At 47.0% G+C, this 18,681-nt stretch overlaps 1 protein-coding gene across 1 annotated transcript; it reads left to right on the forward strand.

The window, feature by feature from the left end:
- Positions 1-268: 268 nt before the first annotated feature.
- LOC115401802 (estrogen-related receptor gamma-like) lies at positions 269-17,458 on the forward strand. The gene is made up of 8 exons (XM_030110136.1): positions 269-640; positions 5,172-5,423; positions 5,503-5,660; positions 6,895-7,011; positions 12,161-12,271; positions 12,533-12,716; positions 16,526-16,794; positions 16,874-17,458. Exons 1-8 carry the CDS (start codon positions 570-572, stop codon positions 17,116-17,118), a joined length of 1,407 nt encoding a protein of 468 aa, XP_029965996.1. The 5' UTR covers positions 269-569; the 3' UTR covers positions 17,119-17,458.
- The last annotated feature ends 1,223 nt before the right edge of the window (positions 17,459-18,681 follow it).

Below are 18,681 nucleotides of genomic sequence, written 5' to 3' on the forward strand. Positions count from 1 at the left end.
AGCCTGTTTCTCTAACCACTGTGCTAATTCAGTTCAATTCAGTTCCTTTACTTTTCCTCACTGGCCACCTGAAGACATTTCCCCGCCCTCCGGCAGTTCCCCTGGCGGCTCCAGCCTGCTCCAGACCCCACGCGGCCCCGTCTTGTCCGATCCACCTGCTGCAGATGCTCCGGCTCTGATTGGCTCAGAGCAGGGACCAATCAGCCGCAGTGGGAAGGCCATTTAAACCGGGCGGCCGTGCGGTTCATGAGGGCCGGCTTTGCTCGGAGACCCTTGTCACACACAGCCAGCAGTCACAACAGTGGGGACTTCAAAGGCGGCCGGGGGCGGCTGGTGGGAAGCGTGAGTGACAGGGAGACGGACGAGGGGACAATGAGAGCAGCCCAGAGTGTGATACAGCAGAGGAGAGGGCAGTAGATGGAGACAGAGTTTGGAGGCAGAATAAAGAGAAAGTGACAAAACAGAGTGGCGAGAGAGTCACTTCTGTGGAGCGGAAGGACAAAACAGATCAGGAGGAGGAGGAGGAGGAGGAGGAGGCAGACCGAGGCAGATTCCCCGCTGTTCGGAGCATGGTGGCAGTTCACATGGATCTGGTCGACCTCTACCTCCCAGAGTGCTTCACCTACCACTCTGACACCGAGTAAGTGCTTTCTCACACCACGGGACGAGCGGAAGGTGCTGTCAGCTTGTAGGAGTTTAATACAGACTGACAGTGTCTTCAGCCACGTCTCTGCCTCACCTGGAGCAGCGATTTAGTTCATCCATTTCAGCTTCATCCGTCTGAAGGAGCGATGCTTTTCTTCATGCATGTTGTTTTAGTTGACTTTTCTTTCTTTCATTCATTCATTTATTAATTTCTTTCATCAGTTTATTTCATTCTTCTGGAAATAACGTGATTTTTACAACCAAGTAAAACCTTTTACTTTGAGGCAATATTATGCATGACGTTATATTATATATTACTCCTTTTTTCATCATCACCACCATTATTTTCATTTTGATATCATTGGAATATCCACAAATGGTTTGTCGTTTCTGTTTTATCATGTAATTGTGATTCAAAACCAGCTTCAGTCTTAGTTTTTCTTTAATATACAGCCTTTTAATTCAGTGGAATTGTTGCATATCGCCTAAAGAGATCTGGTGTTTATGAAGCATAATGCAGATAACGAATGATTATCATCGCTACTGTTCCTTCCACCTTCAAGAAAATGAAACACACTCACCTTTCTTTTGTCCTGTTCTGGCTTTAATTCTGTCACTCTGAGTTCATCGTGGCATCCGGTGCAATATTTCCCGTTACATTCAAGTTATTTGACTCTTTTCACTCAGTTCGTCAGTTCATTGAGGAGTTGAGGTGAAAGGTCAGAATTAAAGACGATTCTTAGGTTTCACTGTCTAATAACACATTGATAAGCTACTCAGTCTTCAAGTTAAATAAATTCCAAACTACTTCTACATAATCTTTTTGCATTTATTTCATCGTGACTGGAGCGTTATGAAAGCAGCCGTACAGAAACATGTTCAGAATTCATCAGTTTTGCTGCAGGTTTGCATGCTGTGGACAGTTGTCGCTGTTCAGCCTGTTTCTGTTGATACTGGTCGTCTCTATGCAGAACTGGTTTGGAGGTAACTCGTTCTGGAGTTGCTGATTGAAAAAAAAAAAAGAAAAAAAAAAAGAAAACCTTCCCCACTTTCACTGATAAGAACAAATCCAGGGAGACTTTGGGTGAAGCTGTGTGAAGCAGATGCTTATTTACCCAGAGGCTCTGTTTATTGTCTATATAAGAGTAATTATATATATTTATTTTTAAACGTCTGTTATCACTGTGGTGCCATAATCAGTCTGCACTGCGTCAAGCATTTAAGAATGGAAATGAACTTTCCCCACAGCAGGGAAATAAAGAGGATTGTCAGGCTGTCAGACGGGCAGAGGAAGAAGAAGATAGTCCAAATGTACATGTGCAGGTTAGATGATTGCCTGCGACACCAGAAACCAGATAAAGATCGGGAGAAAAGGCGATGACGGCCCACAGATGATCCCCACGCGTGGCACGCGATACATGTTTCCGGAGCCTGCGGGTCCAGGCTCCAGTCGCAGGAACCTCATCTCTCAGCCCCGTCCAAAGCCTGACTAAGGCTCTTACGGCTGGCCGAGGGTGCCGCTGATCCCTGCTCATCTCTGGCTCATTAGTCTGAAGAAGAAGGGGGGGGGGGGGGGAAAGAAAACAAACACTGCTGGAGCCTGAATGACCTCGGCCACCGCTCTGGAGGGGCGGTGTTGAATGGATCTTCAGATTGGCAGCGTGTTTAATTTTCTTTTTCCCATATTTTCTCCTTTCTTCCCTCCTTCCTCCAGAAACAGTTCCCCTCTCTCTTTCCTACCAACACCGTGCAGGTTAATGAGCCACCGGACTTGCCCTCCCTCTCTGCCCCTCCCCGGCCTTTTCACGCTCCCTCTCTCCCTCTGACCCACTCGTAACTTCCTCCCGCCTCTCCTCGACTTCTTCTCCCCCCACCCTCTCTTTTTTTTTTGTCCTCTCGTCGTTTCACGCTGCATTTTATCCTTTGTTGCCAAGGTGCCATTAGAGCTGTTTTGGATACTGCGGCACAAAGAGAGTTGGGTATGATAACTTTGCCTACTCACGCACACTCACACACACTCACACACACACACACATTCTTTGATCTGCCTGCACCAACCATCTTTTGATGGACTTTTATGTGGACTTGTAGATCAGTAATCTGTCAGAGTGAATATCGTATCACACCTAATGCCATTTCATTCTGAAAACTAAGCCCTCCTCCCTCCTTAAGATGCATTACAAAGGCAGAGCGCAAAATATATCTCACTCTGTCCCTGACAGAGACTTGACACGGCAGCACGGACACCTGTGATGGATAGCCAATAAGGCTACCGGTGAGTCATTGTAAAAAAAGGGGGAGCTGAATTCTATTCACTGCGCTGTGTTTTTTATAGTCTTTCGGAGTGGATTGAGAAGCTGGGGAAGCAGCGAAGCAAGGCGACGGGGCAGAGTGGCGTCCTCCGGCCTTGTTGACGGGATGATGACACAATTATAAGACAGAGCAGTAACGGTTTTCGATATAACTGTCAGGACGAGTCGCACTGAGAGAGATCACTTTTACACCCGATTACATCAAGATCCCACATTAGATTACTTCCCAGGAAACTTTGAGAGCATTGTAAAAATGAGAAAATCACAGCAAAACCTTTCTTTTTTTTCCATGTAAAAACTTTTACCTGCAGTTTAAGCAGCATTGTTGGATTATGACCTATGGACGATCTATCTGTAAAGAAGGGCCTGAGGCCAATTTAAAGCAGTGTGATAAAGTTTCGCCTGAGAAAGTCAAAGAAGCAGAAGCAGAAGCAGATATAAGACCATAAAGTGATGTTTTCGTCTGTGGATGGGTGAAGAGGCGAAGGTTGGCTTGCAGGTTTGCCGCACCACTGTTTCCTCTGCCTCTAAGTAACAAAAATAAATCAGTGGGGGCTGTGAAGGCACTTCACTGGAACAGTCAATCAAAACCGAAAACAAAAAAAGCCACTCAGTCAAAAGTTCTGTGCCAACTTTTGGTCTTTGATAGTGTTTGATACGCGCCGCGATATCTTCCATCTGCACCGGAGCAGGGCACAAAGCTCCACTGGAGACAGCCGCCGCAGTGATTGCGTCGCCACAGTTGATTTGATTGGTTTTTCCTGCAGATAAACTGTTCCTCTCGGTATCTGCGCTCGTCTCCGCGGGTTTGTAGAGGGGTCAGTAGCGCATGGCCATGGTTTGCTCAGTGGGTGGTTAAAAACAGCCTCTCCTTTTGCCTACCAAATAACCTTTCATTGGAAAATACTGATTTACATGTCAGGAAACATCAACATCCACCTCAGCAGATCTATGGGTGTGTGTGTGTGTGTGTGTGTGTGGAGGTGTGTAACCGAAAGAGAGATGACAGAGGGAGTGTTTTTAAAGTTGGCCCTGGCGACAAACAGTTGCATGAAAGCATGTGTGAGGGTGTTTATGAAGATACGTGCTCTGAAATGCTTCGTGCACGGAGGGAGCTCCAGCCTGTTTCCTGACCACGGCGGTCCGGAGTGGAGAAGTGAAGAGAAACTGTCTGAGCTTTTTTTATTTTTACATCCGCGCACGAGGGTCGGTCTGACGCCACATCGTGAGTATGTGTGTGTGTGTGTGTGTGTGTGTGTGTGTGTGTGTGTGTGTGTGTGTGTGTGTGTGTGTGTGTGTGTGTGTGTGTGTGTGTGTGTGTGTGTGTGTGTGTGTGTTTGATTGCAGATCACATGCCTGTGGGTCCACTGCACACTTTCAGACGCTGGTTCTCCTCGGCTTGGTGACAGAGAGTCTGTTGTGGTCACATCTTAATCCAATAATAGAGCCACGCTACACTCTCTGACAAGCTGTTCTTGGTCTTTTCTTTAACGTTACAGTATCAGTGACAATGGGAATATTTCTTGAAGGCAGTATTTTTACACTCAGCCTCCACAAATTATGTTTTAAATCAATTACTTAACAATTATCAGAAACGGAAAGAGGAAGCTATTGACGCTGATGGGCAGGCGATGCAGACAATTTTGGTTTGTGCATTTCCATAGGTTTGTTTAAGCAATCCGTCCCTTTGAAAACAAAGTAGTATAGTGAACAGTAGCTTTGCATATGTGGGAAATGACAAACGGCTGGTTCAGATGGTGCTGGGGTGGATGGATGGATGGATGGATGGATGGATAGATGGGCAGGTGGGAGGATGTGGAGACTCGGAGGTGGAGGTGTTCGGTTTAAAAGGGAGAGTATGCTCATCTAAAATGGTATTCTCAATGGTATTCTGTTTGTTGTTGTGTTTGTGGTGTAAAAAACACACACATGCTTGTTTGCAAACAGAAAAAAAAAAACCATAAATTGAAGATATGGATTTCTTCAGATGCTTGTGACGTGATTACGATCTGTGTAAATGATGCTTGACTTAATAAAATGAATCAGCAGCCACCGACCTGAAGGTCAATTACATATATTAATATTAATTATGGTACCAAGGTGACTCATTATGTAAAGGTGAACTGGAAGCCTTCTCTGCATCGTAAATATGGATGAAAATAACATTTCAGTGGGTTTATCCTCCTTATTTTCCCTCTCTTGTTTTTTTCCCAGGCTTCTGGGCAGGATGTCAGTGAGGGGCCTGGACCCCGCTTGTCCCACCTCCATCAAGCGTGAGCCCTCCAGCCCCAGCCCCAGCTCTCAGGGCGACATCAGCCCGGCCCAGCCCAGCCCCGGGAGCTCCTCCTCGGACACCAACTCCAGCTACGGACCCCTGACCAAGGGCCACAAGCACGGCAATGGCCTGGACTCGCCGGGCGTCTACGGCAACGCGGCGGTGCTGGCCAACAACGGGCCGGCGAACAGGTCCGGTTCAGACGTCGTCCCGTCGGCTTCACACGTGAAACGGGGCTGCAGTGATCTGAGTGTCCATTCCTCTGTCCAGGAGGTTCGGGGAGGACGAGGGCCAAGTGAAGTGTGAATTCATGCTGGGCTCGGTGGCCAAGCGGCTGTGCCTGGTGTGCGGCGACGTGGCCTCGGGCTACCACTACGGCGTGGCCTCGTGCGAGGCCTGCAAGGCGTTTTTCAAGAGGACCATCCAAGGCAAGACAGACACCGACGTCCAGAAACACATATATATATAAAGCCCACATGCGGCAGAGGGACGGGCTGGGCTTTATACATAGTAACAGAGTTTATTGTGCATGGCTGATAATTCCTTCCTGCGTCTTATAAACCTGTTTTACGAGCAACACGGTGCGGAAGCAGAACATTTGTTTTGGTATAAACAAGCTCAGATCAGTCGGTTCGCAGCCGCCGCAGAGAGGCTTTAAATAAAGATCTGTTTGCAAACAGCTGATGCGCGGCGGATTCGCTCTGCGCCGTGTGTACAGTCAACATGTTTGAGTTTAGGTTTTGGAGCGTCAGATAACACGCCGTGTGCTGGATGTATGCGACGCCGAGCGCCGACGTCGAGCACCTTCAGCTCAAGCCTCCCGAAAAAAATCTGGCTCTCGTACACCGCGGGTTCAAAGGGCAAACTGGAGCGGCTGTCGCATCAAGCGGAGGGATCCAGATCTGATGTCTGGCTCATCAGATGCTTCCTGTGTCTGATCGAGGGTGGCAGCTGAGAGCGCCGGCAACTGGCCGGACGCCATCAGGCTTAGCAGAGCGGCTTTGGCTGCTAGTTAGGTGTAAGGAATGTGTGCTTTTTCTTTTTTCTTTTTTTTTTTGTAGCCTCGTGACACAAATTGGGAGTGATGCTGCCAAAATTAACGTCTCAAAAATAACACAGCATTATTAAAATCTCCTAGAACATCACTCAGCCTGTTTTAAATCCATTTAATCAAGGTCATGGAGGTCATCTCTGTGTCCCGCTGAGACGACCAACCTTTATTGAAAAATGACGCTGCAGATATTTTTTTGCTGCTCTACATTTTAGATATTTACTATTCTTGAAATGATCAATTTTACAAACATTTCCACATTCATCCCTCTGCAGTCAGGTCTTATTGAAGTTAATAAAACATTCACAGGTACAAAGTCGGGCTGACTGAGGGACGGAGTTAGTTCAGGATCACTGAGGTTCTGTTCACACAGAATCGTGTCAGAGCGAACCTTTGCTGTGTTTTGTCTGCTTGCTTTCACGACAACTTCAGACACGAACAGGCTTCTGTGAAATGGAACATTTGACATTAAAAAGGTGTGATGTGCAGCAACCCAAATATTGCCGTGATGGAAGTGCCAGGTGATGAACTGCTCTATTGGATTGTTGTTTTTCTCGTCCCCAAAGCAATAACCGAGGTGTTTCTCTGTCTTGTCTCCTGTCGCCGTTCAGGTAACATCGAGTACAGCTGCCCGGCGTCCAATGAATGTGAAATCACCAAGAGGAGAAGGAAATCTTGCCAAGCGTGTCGATTTGTGAAGTGTCTGGCGGTGGGCATGCTAAGAGAAGGTCAGTCATACACTGAAAAAACCCAAAGAAAGAAAGAAAGAGAGAACTTTTCAGACTTGGATCAAGACAAAAAAAAAAAAAAAAAAAAAACAAGCCAAAAAAATCATTGGGGGTGTTTTTTCTGGGATCGATCAGTCTGTTAGACTTGGCCGAGGTTCAGAACTCATCCTTCAGACAGTTGAGAGAGAAAGCGAAGGCTCACACAGGGCGGAGTGCAATTCCCTTTGTTGTGCATTCCTGGAGACAAAAACCCGATTATCAGATCCTCTTAATGTTTCACCTGATCAGCCAGTGTGTGCCGTTGTTGTGTAAACTCCAGTGAAACCTAAAACTTCTGGCAGTTAAACTTCACGCCTTTTGTGCCATTTGTGTGTATGTGTGTGTGTGTGTGTGTGTGTGTGTAGTAAACAGAGTGCCTAACAATGCATGGCATAGCAGAAGGAGGAGAAGGCCACTCGCTATTCAGCCTCTGCCTCTGTGGTGCTCCACCAAAATAGCCTCTGGACATCTGCCAGCTTTTTTGTCGGTGCATTAATAACACTGCAGCTCTGCCAAGATAAAGGAGGGAGCTGCGAGCTTCTGAAGAAGAAAAAAAAAAACCCCGAAAATTTCTAAATGTTTTTCCTATTTTGCGATCTGATTCAAATAATCTGGAATATCACGAGAAAAGATTCACACCTCCTGGTTTTTGTTGCTGCAGCTAAAGGATGCAAAATGTCTGAGTGCGTGCGATCGGATTCAAAGCGGCGCTGCCAGCCCGTGCACATTCCCAGAGGCTCTCTGACAGTAGTCAGGTGCTCCTTCAGGCCGACCGTGTGCCTGACTGGTGACATATTGTTGTCCGGATTTAGAAGTGACTCAAAAAGGAAAACATCGGCGACCTCCTACTGTACCGCGCCGACTGCTCGGCGGCGGCAGCCCAAAGATGGGAGGGCGGATCAAACCCCGCACGTGTGCGAGGCCTGATCTTTTAATTTGTCGTCGCCATTTCATTAATGACGGTTGTGGAGGGCCGAAGGGTTGAGTGTGTGTGGTGTTCTCTGTTCGTGCCACATCGTTCGACCAATACACTCACAGTACTGACTTCAGCTTACTGTATTAGGAAACGTAGCAAACACTGCTGAAGCCTCAAATTCCAGTTTGAAAGCATCAGGATGTAATTCCCAATAAACACAACAAAAACAGTTCTGACAGCTTCCTAATCTTCCACATTTAACTTGAAGTTCAGATTTACTGTCAGTTCAATATAATGATGATGATGATGATGATGAACACGATGAAGTCGTGTTTTTAACGGATCTTTCCGCATTCCTCCTCATCATAGATAATGTTTGACCTTAAATATCAATGTCCTCTCGTAGCATGAGCGAAAAAGTCAATAACTAAGAAAACGCACATTCCGATCCAATCGAGCTGAAAACAACTCTTCTTCACTCCTTCATCACATGCCCAGAAGTTCAGAGTGTTAACCCATTCATGTATTGATTTTCCCGCTTGGTTAGCGCTCTCACCTGAACGTGAGAGGAGCCAGTTCTATGTTGGGGCGAGAATATTTCTAAATCATTTTCTAGTTACTCATACATTTACTTCATTCAGTCTGCGGTCAGTTGTCTGAACCGATGGAGGTTACGTCCAAACTATGAAAATATGATCCTGACTGTAATAAACCTGAGCGGGCGTTTGATGCTGGCCGCTGGTCTCTAAACACACGGCGGCCTCTGCTTGTTGCTCAGCCGGTGCTAAACACAGCCGCTGCGTCTTTATGCTTGTTTGTGTATATGAGTGCTTTTAAACGTGTCAGTCGGCGATCACGTTTATAGTCACACCTCTGTGTGTTTGTGCTCTTCGAGTGTGTGTGTGTGTCTGCCCTTTTTTCTAAATTAGCTGCCTTTAATAGGGCCGGGGCATCGGCGGCGTCCCGGCCCGCCTCTCACAGGCCTCCCCTCCTCCTCCTCCTCCTCCTCCTCCTCCTCCTCCTCCTCCTTCGCTTTCCCTCCTCCCCTCGTAAATTCCTCCAGATGCCTTGCGGGATTCCTGGACCTCCGTGAAACGCGAACTGCCCCTCGTAACTCCTGTCGTAAGCACCCTCGTAACGCGCTTCATCGTGTCTCGTAATGCCCCCTCTTCCCCCGGAGAGGCCGCAGTAAAGCCCGAGACAGAGGAGCCGTGAGCTTTAATGAGTGGAGGCAGAGCCACATTAAATCCACGGCTAAAAGACGTATAGACCCCCGGCAGGATTTGATTAAGCCCTGTTTAGTGGCCATTTCCAGGGTTGCCGCCGCAAACCGGTTAAAAAACATATATGTCGACAACGTTGGACAATATTTCATAATGCAGACGAAACTAATCCAATCTGTATTTTCTTTACGGAGTGACAGTTTGTGTTTGTGGGGAATATGAGCAGGAGGGCGGCAGTAAATACCATTGTCTCCTGACTCTCTCTCTGTTGTTCCAGGCCGCATTGAGACGCTGATTAATGTGCATCTCCAACTCCATTTTGAAAATAGGGAGCAGATTTGCAGCCTGTGCCAAAAACTTCTTCATTCATCCGCCCGCCACTTTGTATAATAGAGTGTGGGTGAGGTCCAGATCCATCCGACACCGGTCCGTCACAGGACGAACACACACTGACAGTCTCACTTAAGGGCAATTTAGAGCCACCAATATTTTGTAGCGCTCACCACTGCAGCACCGCGCAGCTTGTTTCGAAGCAGACTGAATTGTTTTCGGCATCCAAACTCTAAATAATATAGATGAAGGAGTGAAACGAGCATCTGACGAGCAGATTTATGTCGGCGGTGATTATCACACAAAGCAAAGTGGATCAAGCCCGATGTTTTCTCATTAGTTTGATGAACTCGCGTCAAGGTTTGAGCTGACACGTTGTGACGTTCAGACACGCCCGTTCCTTAACTCTCCATCTGTTAATGTCAGCCGATCCCACCTTCAACTGGCATGTCATTACTGAGGCGACGAAAAATGACGACCAGTTCATCGCGGCAACAGAGAGATAGACCGCCACACACGGTGGCGCGCTGTCACGTTATCTGAGCGGCTCGTGGACTGTTTGTAGTGTACACACATGGCGGCGGCGCTGCAGCAAAACAGGATAACCTGGATCAGTCTGCGATCAGCGGCTGGACGTCCTCCTCCCGCTGAGCGCGGCGAGCATTTTGGGAACCTGTAAAGCCGCCCGTGTGAAACTCCAGACGCCTTTAAAAGAAAGGCCGAGTGATGAAAGAGGCAAAAATAAATCAGTGTCTGAGCGGTCCGCCTTTATCGAACTCCGATGGGCCGTTCGGAGGGACGGGGAGGAGGTGTGTGTATCTGTTTTGTTATCCAGCGGAGCTATTCTCGGCCTTTTGGTTGTCAGCACATTCCACAGTGAAAAGTTACACTTCAGCCTAATGTGTTTGTTTCAGATGTGACATTTCAACGCAAACAGTGCCAGATGTTTGGCTTTAATCTGCAACTTTCCGGCAGTTTCGACGAAATCTGAATCTGATAACGACACATGACGGAGCACCTGCGTCGTCTACAGGTTAACCTGCTGGTTTTACAGAAGCAGCACCGCAGAGAGAAGTCTTCATGTATTTTTGACCCCTCTGAAAAAAGAAACATAAAAAAAAGACTGAAAACTATCTTATCGTAAAAAAGTAGATTTGATAATGTATTTTTGACTTTGCAGCTGGAGCTGTAATAAGGGTCAAGGGTCATGCTTGGGAGCCTGTCCTATGTGGGATCCAGGTGGAGGTCTTAGACACACTTTGAAAAGCAGCGCTCTCTCCATGTTAGCTGGAAAGTGGATCAGCTAATCAATACAGTAGCTGTAGGTGTGTGTTTGCGGTGCTGGTACTGTATGTACAGTCCCTCCAGTACTCTGCTGTGTTTACCCCATTGCACAGAGGCAGAAACTCACCCGTATACTGTAACAAGATCTTTAAGGAGGCATAGATTGTATAAAATGTACACATACAATACTCAAAATATAACAACAGCTTTGAGGAAAAAAAAACAAAAAAACTGCAATTTATGTAATAACCTTGCTATGAAATGTAATTTAAAAAAAGTAAATAAAATTATTGTTTACATTCCACAACACCTGCAGCACGTCAGATTAAACTGAAATTATGATATCGAATAATCTCAGTGTTGACGCATTCTCTCCATAAATATCTCTGTAAGGAAGCGAAGCTGCGGCTCAGAGGCGAGGAGAGCCGCGACCTGGTGTCAAGTGGGCAAATAATACCTGCTGCGTGTCTGTTGCAGATGCGAGTGCTATTATGGATCTATTCAGGGCCACTATGGCTATTTTACACAGTGTGGCTCCGGTAACCCAACACCACGACGGCACCGAGGGCCTCCTGAGTCACGATCACAACAACCAGAGATGTGCAGGTTTCTCTAAAGACATTAACACGAATCGAGACAGATCCTCGTCGTATGAACAGCCGCTTCGCAATCACACCACCGCGGCGCGGCTGCAGAGCAGCAGTTGTCGCCGGCCTCTCTGAGAAGTTGTTTGGCGTCGGGTTGCGCGAAGCGTGCCGCCGTGCCGGCACGACTCTCCTCCCGCCCGCCGCATGTGAGCCGATGATTGGGCGACTTCCTGATGATTTACTGGGTTTAGCACAAAGCCTTTTCCTGTGCTCAAAGTCAAATACTTTACAGACGACACCTGTTCGGTAACCCAAAACCTCTTCAAACCATTTCACGGAGTCTGATTTATCTACTCTTGTTCTTTGTTATTAGAATTTTATTGTGCAGATTAACACATACTGCTTTCCCTCGGTGTGTCTTAATTATAAATATCTTCACATTTATTGTGAATTTAACACAGGAGACTCAAGCCCTGCCATCCTTTGTCCCACCGTCCTTCCCAACTCTGCTTTCTTCCTCTTAAGATTTCATTTCCTGCCTTACATAACTTTTTTGTCAAAATTAGAAGAGATTGCTATAAATCATGCTGTCAGGCTCAAGCTGGTGCAGTTTGCTGCTCCTGGCCTGTGAGAGTGGGACACACACACACACCTCCAGCAGATGTATAAGAGGGTATTGTGAGACCCTCTCTCAGTGATGAGGTGTGTGTGAGACGTCCGTCCAGCCTGCATGAAAGCATCACTGTCGTCCTCCGGTGCTGTTTCTCTAGGTGTGCGTCTGGACCGGGTGCGAGGCGGCAGGCAGAAGTACAAGAGGAGAATAGACGCTGAGAACAGCCAATACCTGCACCCCCAGACCGCACTGCCACAGAAGAAAATATGTAAGTGCACAAAGAGGTCTTATAATTCCTCCCAGATTTTTTTTTTTTTTTTTTTAAGATAATGGATTTCTGTACTTTCAGTACAAGAGGCTTTGATTTTTGTTCCAGTCTGAGAATACACAACAATCAAATTATGTTTTCTTTGATTTGCCTGTCACAACTTTTAATGGGTTTTACCGTGCTGGTATTGTATTGTTCTGGTCACTTGGCATTAATCATTGCTGAATGTTCGTTGAAGTGAGAGAAAAACCTCTCTCTCAGTCTCCGTAGGTGGTGCGGTGGAGAACAAGGTGGTGTCCTTGCTGCTGGTGGCCGAGCCGGAGAGCATCTTCGCCATGCCGGACCCCACGGTGCCCGAGAGCGACATCAAGGCCCTGACCACGCTGTGCGACCTGGCGGACAGAGAGCTGGTGGTCAACATCGGCTGGGCCAAACACATCCCGGGTACGATTCGTCCTGAAAAACCCCCATAAACCCCCCCCGTTCTGATCACACAACAAAGCCCAAACATATTAGAGCCATTAAGTCTCTAATCAGATCAGATGAGGGATTGTTCAGACCTGTGACTGCCAAGATGCTTGGTAGGAAGCCCAGAGGATGAAGGTAACGCTGGCACGGGTGTAGTCTTACTTGCTGGTCATCCTTTAAGTGTGTGTGTGTGTGTGTGTGTGTGCTTTCAACAGCATGACGCACCTCTGCTGACCAAAGTGCGTTCCCAATAAATCGAGCAGATGACCGGCCCGGCAGCCGCCTGCAGGTTTTAATTCATTTCCTGGGCTGCAGTTGTGTGTGCGTGTGGTGTGTGTGTGTGTGTGTGTGTGTGTGTGTGTGTGTGTGTGTGTGTGTGTGTGTTTCAGTCCGAATTACAGAAAACCTCCTGGCGCTCTTAAAGCCCGTCCTCGCAGGAGCAGCAGAAGGGGATGTCCGGAGTCTTTTCTCTCCTCCGATGAGTCGGTGGGAAGCGGAGAGAGGAAGTGCATTCTGACGGCTTAGTGGGATTAAAAGTCGGCGCACAAGTGAGGCAGCGGGCTGTAATCAGGAGCAGCGGCGTTCAGTGGATCGTCTTACAATAATGACTGCAAAACTATGAAATCAGCTGAATAAACAGCAGCATGGCGTTCCTAACCATGAAAAGGAAGAATATCAGTGAGCTCCTTATCATATTTATCATGTCTGGTTTCTTCATTTGGCCTTTTTTTTTTTTTTTTTGCTCTTTATCACTGCTTAATCAGCCTTATTATCATCACCCAAAACACCGCCAGGGAAACACCTGCTTCTCTTCCCCAGTTCTGTTGATGTCTCGTTCCTGACGTGCTTCCAAAACAAACAACAGTGCTCTTAAATCTCCACACCATATTTGTGTGGAGCAGGTATTTAAGGTGTGCTCCTCATCAGCATTTCCATTGTTCTGTCAGAAACTCTCTCCTCGTCCCCCTCCGGGCCGCCGCCGTCTGTCTTCCTCGTCGGCTCTTTACTGTCAGCGCGCGAGACAGATGGAGTCCGACTGATGTGTGTATTTGTAGCCGCTTTGCCAGTGGAGAGGCTCGCGATGAGCGGCGGCTGTACCTACCTGAGGGCGCTGAAGGAGAAGGAGTCGTATTGTCACCCAAATGTCAGGCGCATTTCACCCAAACAGCTGAAATGTTACCAAAGATACACCAGCGGGCGAAGCCGGGAATCAGCCGGTCTGAGAAAGTCCGTCACAAGCGTGGAGGTTTTTCTCTCAGTTAATCAGATTTTTCCTCAGTGGGAAACAGTTTTAAAGCAGGAGTTGAGGCGCTGGTAGGCAGAGTTTATCTTTCAGCAGAGCCGAGCCAGATGTTCTCCCCTGTCTTCAGCCTCTGTTGCTATGAAAACTGGCTGCCAGCTGCAGCCAATAATCACACACCAGTGCAGAGTAACAATCACTTCACTGATCCCAGTCAATTCCTCCAATTGGCCAAATTATTTCTTCAGCTGACGAAAAATTAACCAATCGTTTAACAATCTGCTAGAAATCTCATGCATTTTGGGGTGTTTTGGGTTAGTTATCACCCTAAATTTAAAGCATTGTTTGGTGTCCCAGTCATCCAATGAAGAATTAGTTTGAATAATGGAAAATGGAGGCCGTGCTTGTTGAGTCTTTAGTTGTATAGTGTATGGGGTTCACAGACGGCAGCTTTCAGTCTGACATCATCTCTGAACAGTGAAGGAATTCCAGGACTACACCGCAAACAACAAATAGAAATGCAGCAGAAAATACCCAATCAAAAACCAAGTTTATGAAATCTGCAGCTTGAAAACTTTTAAAACTGCATGTTTTCATTTGAAACATCATGTAAACGAGATCTAAACATCCCATGTCTGCTATGTTTTCCTGCCCTGTTTTTTCACACTTACATGAGGACACTGTTTTGTTACTAACCGATAAATTTGCTAATGAAGAAAAAAAAAATTAAGAAAAGGAAATATTGCAGAAAAAAACAGACATTGCCAAGGTGAGTCGACAGACATCAAGAGATAGAAAGCAAAAAAACAAAAAAAACAAACAAACAACAACAGTATCATTCATGGAGAGGATTAAGGAGGTAAAAGAGAAGGAGACAGCCGAGCTGACAGGAAACAAAGAGGGGAAAAAAAGCATCAGATAAAAGAGGCACATACACAGAGAAAACGGGTACTTAAAAAAAGCCAAGCGGCCCTCCCTGGCAGCGTAATGGCCATGTCACATTAGGTCTGGATGAGTGGCAGGACACACGGCCCCTTTCGCTGCGAGACGCAGGGTCCTGGGCGAAGCGGCCCGGGCCATCTGAGTTCTTTGCCCGGGGGGAGGTGAGTGTGTCGGGGCTACTGTCCCGCCCGCCCCCCCTCCTCGGTGTCGGCTCCTATCAGGCGGATTGACAGTGATGTGGTCTGAAGTCTGAGGGCCAGACTGGCAGATGAGCTGGCTAAAGACCAACTGCCCTCTTTGTTTTTGGCCTTTTTGAGACTGTGATGAAAGTTGGCCGCCGAGCGTGTGTGTGTGTGCGTGCGTGTGTGTGTGTGTGTGTGTGGCTGCTGTTGATATCACACAAACCTTGGCCAGATACATCACCCCCTTGTTGCCCTCGGTGGATTCTGCTTCATCCTTTTACAGCACGCTCTTTACTCTTTATGGAAGATGTGACTCGTATTAGTCCTTAAAATCTGGACATACATCACCCCAGATTTCATCACGCGGCCTCAAACACACATTCACACAGGTCTCCTTCCCCTGATCGATGGACCTGTGCCAGAATACTGATCCCTATCGAACAATGAAATTGTGCACAGGCGGCGTTTCCAATCAATCAGGGAGCGATAGTGGGGAAATGGGCGCGACTGTCGTCCCCGCAGTGATTGTAAAGAGCAGTGGATCCTGATAACAATCACCGACGGTGTCAAAAATACAAACACCTCCCCCTTTCCTTCTAGTGCTGTGTAAAATCATCCCTTTAATTACAGTAAACGTGAGTGTGAGAGTGTGTGTGCAGCTTTATGCAGGGCCCATGAGTGGGTTTAATCATACTCCTGTGGGGTGTAATTGTCAATCAAAGTAGGTGTGTCCTGCGGAGTGCAATTAAATCCACCACCTATTTACTCGCTCTGTCCTTTGTCGTGCCCTTTGCTGCGAGGCCTTTGCTCGAGAAACTCAGGAATATCACGGTGGACGTGGATATCTTTTCATTTGGCGAAATGTTAAAGGCTGTTTCGTGTAATCCAGATACATTACAACTCATTTCTACCAGAGTTAGTTGTTTAATATATCTGGTTCTGAGATAAACATGTGAAGCTTGTTGGTTCCAAGGTCCTGGAAGATGTGTACAAAATGAAAACCATGAACTAAATACTGCAGATTCTAAAATATATGATGAGTCCCCATATTTTGTCCAACTGGCCTGCATTGTCACAGTGAAAATGCCAACAAAAACTGTGACATTGTTTGGTTAACTGAGGACTCAAAAGTACTTGGTTATGCTCTATAAAAAGAAATATTGCAAATAAGTTTCTGACATTAATATCTGGAATCTGTGGTTATGCATGCATTATGGAACCTTATACAGTTTTTCTGCTATGTTCCTGTCAATCTCTCTACAGCCACCAGAGGTCACTGTTGTTGCATCAATTAAAGTATCTGTTCGAAAAAAAAAAAAAAACCCCACTGTGCTTTAATTCAGTTTCGAACTTGACGATAATTTGACTGGAATCGAGGAGGAATCGGACTCGCGCTCACGTTCTTCTCCCTTCCTTCCAGGTTTCCCCTTCGCTGTCGCTGGCGGACCAGATGAGCCTGCTCCAGAGCGGCTGGATGGAGATCCTGATCCTCCGGGTGGTTTTCCGCTCTCTGGCTACGGAGGACAAGCTGGTGTACGCCGAGGACTACGTGATGGACGAGGAGCAGTCCAAGCTCGCCGGCCTGCTCGACCTCAACAACGCCATCCTGCAGCTGGTGAAGAAATTCAAGGCGATGGGGCTGGAGAAGGAGGAGTTTGTGGTCCTCAAAGCGATTGCGCTTGCTAACTCAGGTATTGGGCTTATAGTAAAAAATGAAGAAAGAAACGTTTCTCAACCCGTGAGGACGTCTCACCTCCGTCTCTGTTCCAGACTCCATGCAGATCGAGGACTCGGAAGCGGTCCAGAGACTCCAGGACGTCCTCCACGGGGCCCTGCAGGACTACGAGGCCTCCCACCACCCGGAGGACCCCCGCCGCGCCGGCAAAATGATCATGACCCTCCCTCTCCTCCGCCAGACGTCCGCCCGCGCCGTCCAGCACTTCTGCAGCATCAAGCAGGACGGGCGCGTGCCCATGCACAAACTCTTCCTGGAACTGCTGGAGGCCAAAGCCTGACCCCCCCGACGCGGACCGCCGTGGGCTCCGTCCCGACCTGCGAAGCAGCGTTCGGGATCGAAGCGAGCAAAAGTATCATCACGGGTAACGTTGGAGTCTGACACCATGTATTTGTCCATTGCAGCTTGCGTTTGACCGGCGAAGCCAGCCGACTGGAACGTTTCTACAGCCACACCCGACTGACTTCCAGAGAAATGTCTGAACTAAAGGAGAAAAAAACGCAGGGGAATCAGGCTTTTGGTGTCCTCTCTGCCGTTTGTGACACTGAATGGAGCTTGTCTGCCTGCTTTAAAAGATAAAGACGACCGGACAGACGAATCGCCTTCTAGAGATATCAGCAGTAACATGCCAAACGTAGAGCTTCTTCTGTTTTTTCAAAAAGACCACCTGATACTTGAAGATCCTCGTGGATTACTTGTTCATCTTGAAGCCTGTAAAATCTGCATTGTTGTGCATTTTAGAGATTTGGTTTCATTTGTCCTTTTCGACCATTAAAAAAACAAGAAGAGCAAAATGGCAGGTAGGGTTAGTCTTGCCAAAGAGTAAAGACTGATATTGTTGATTACTACCAGCAAACATCCAGAGTACTGGGACGTGGACTAAAACACATAATCCGGCTGTGTGCCGCAGATCTATCTTTCCATCCACTCCTTTCATGCATAGAAAATTAAATAAAAAGTAGGTAAGTGATTGGGATTAATCCAAAAATAAGTAGCCTCCTGACTCCAGCCACCACTGGACACTTTCCATTGCTAAAACTCGGATTCTGTCGTTTTATTAACCTTAGACACTCACTAGCTCGCACTTGTTTTGCATTGACCACACTGCAGCAGTCTGAACCAGCCCACGGACGCCCCGGTCTCACCTCATCATCCTCACTCTTCCTCTGCAAACCGCCCATTCCACAGTCCGTATCTTCTCTCACTGTAGATACTCACAATCGATGCATCGTGCTGACGTACCCGAAGCCTGACGCTGACTAGATATTTGAAGTTATTTTTTTGTTTTTTGGGTTTTTCTCTTTTTTTTTTTTTGCTGTGTCTCTTGACACTTTGGGTGGGTGGGGGTGGGGTCGGGGTGGGGGCTCACTTTGAAATCCTCTTTAGTTAACTATTTCAGGGATAAAGGACTCAATGTCACAATGCAACTGTATCACAGCAAAGTAATATTTATTTAACAAGAAAAGTGGCTCTGCTCCTTTGTTGTTGTTGTTTTCATGTATTATTGTGGCATTAATGAGCAATTGCAGTGGATGATAATTTTTTAAAGATTTTTAAAACGATATCCCTGTAGATACTTTTTTACTAGCTTCCCTGCTACAGCACTGATACCTATACCATATCACGGAATTAAAGGAAACCTGATTCAAAGTGGAGTCTGTACTTGAAGATCATAGTGTTGTAGACCTGTGTAGACCCATAGATAGAACTTTAACTCTGTACAGTGGCTGCCATACTGTATAATCTGGATTAGGGAGGCGCTCGATGTCTTTTCCATGGTAGAAGTCAATGTGTAGGTTGGAATTTGTGCACTACTTTTCCTTTTAGCCACAATGTTTGGGGG

Source organism: Salarias fasciatus, chromosome 15, assembly GCF_902148845.1.
Source record: "Salarias fasciatus chromosome 15, fSalaFa1.1, whole genome shotgun sequence".
NCBI classification, from domain to species: domain Eukaryota; kingdom Metazoa; phylum Chordata; class Actinopteri; order Blenniiformes; family Blenniidae; genus Salarias; species Salarias fasciatus.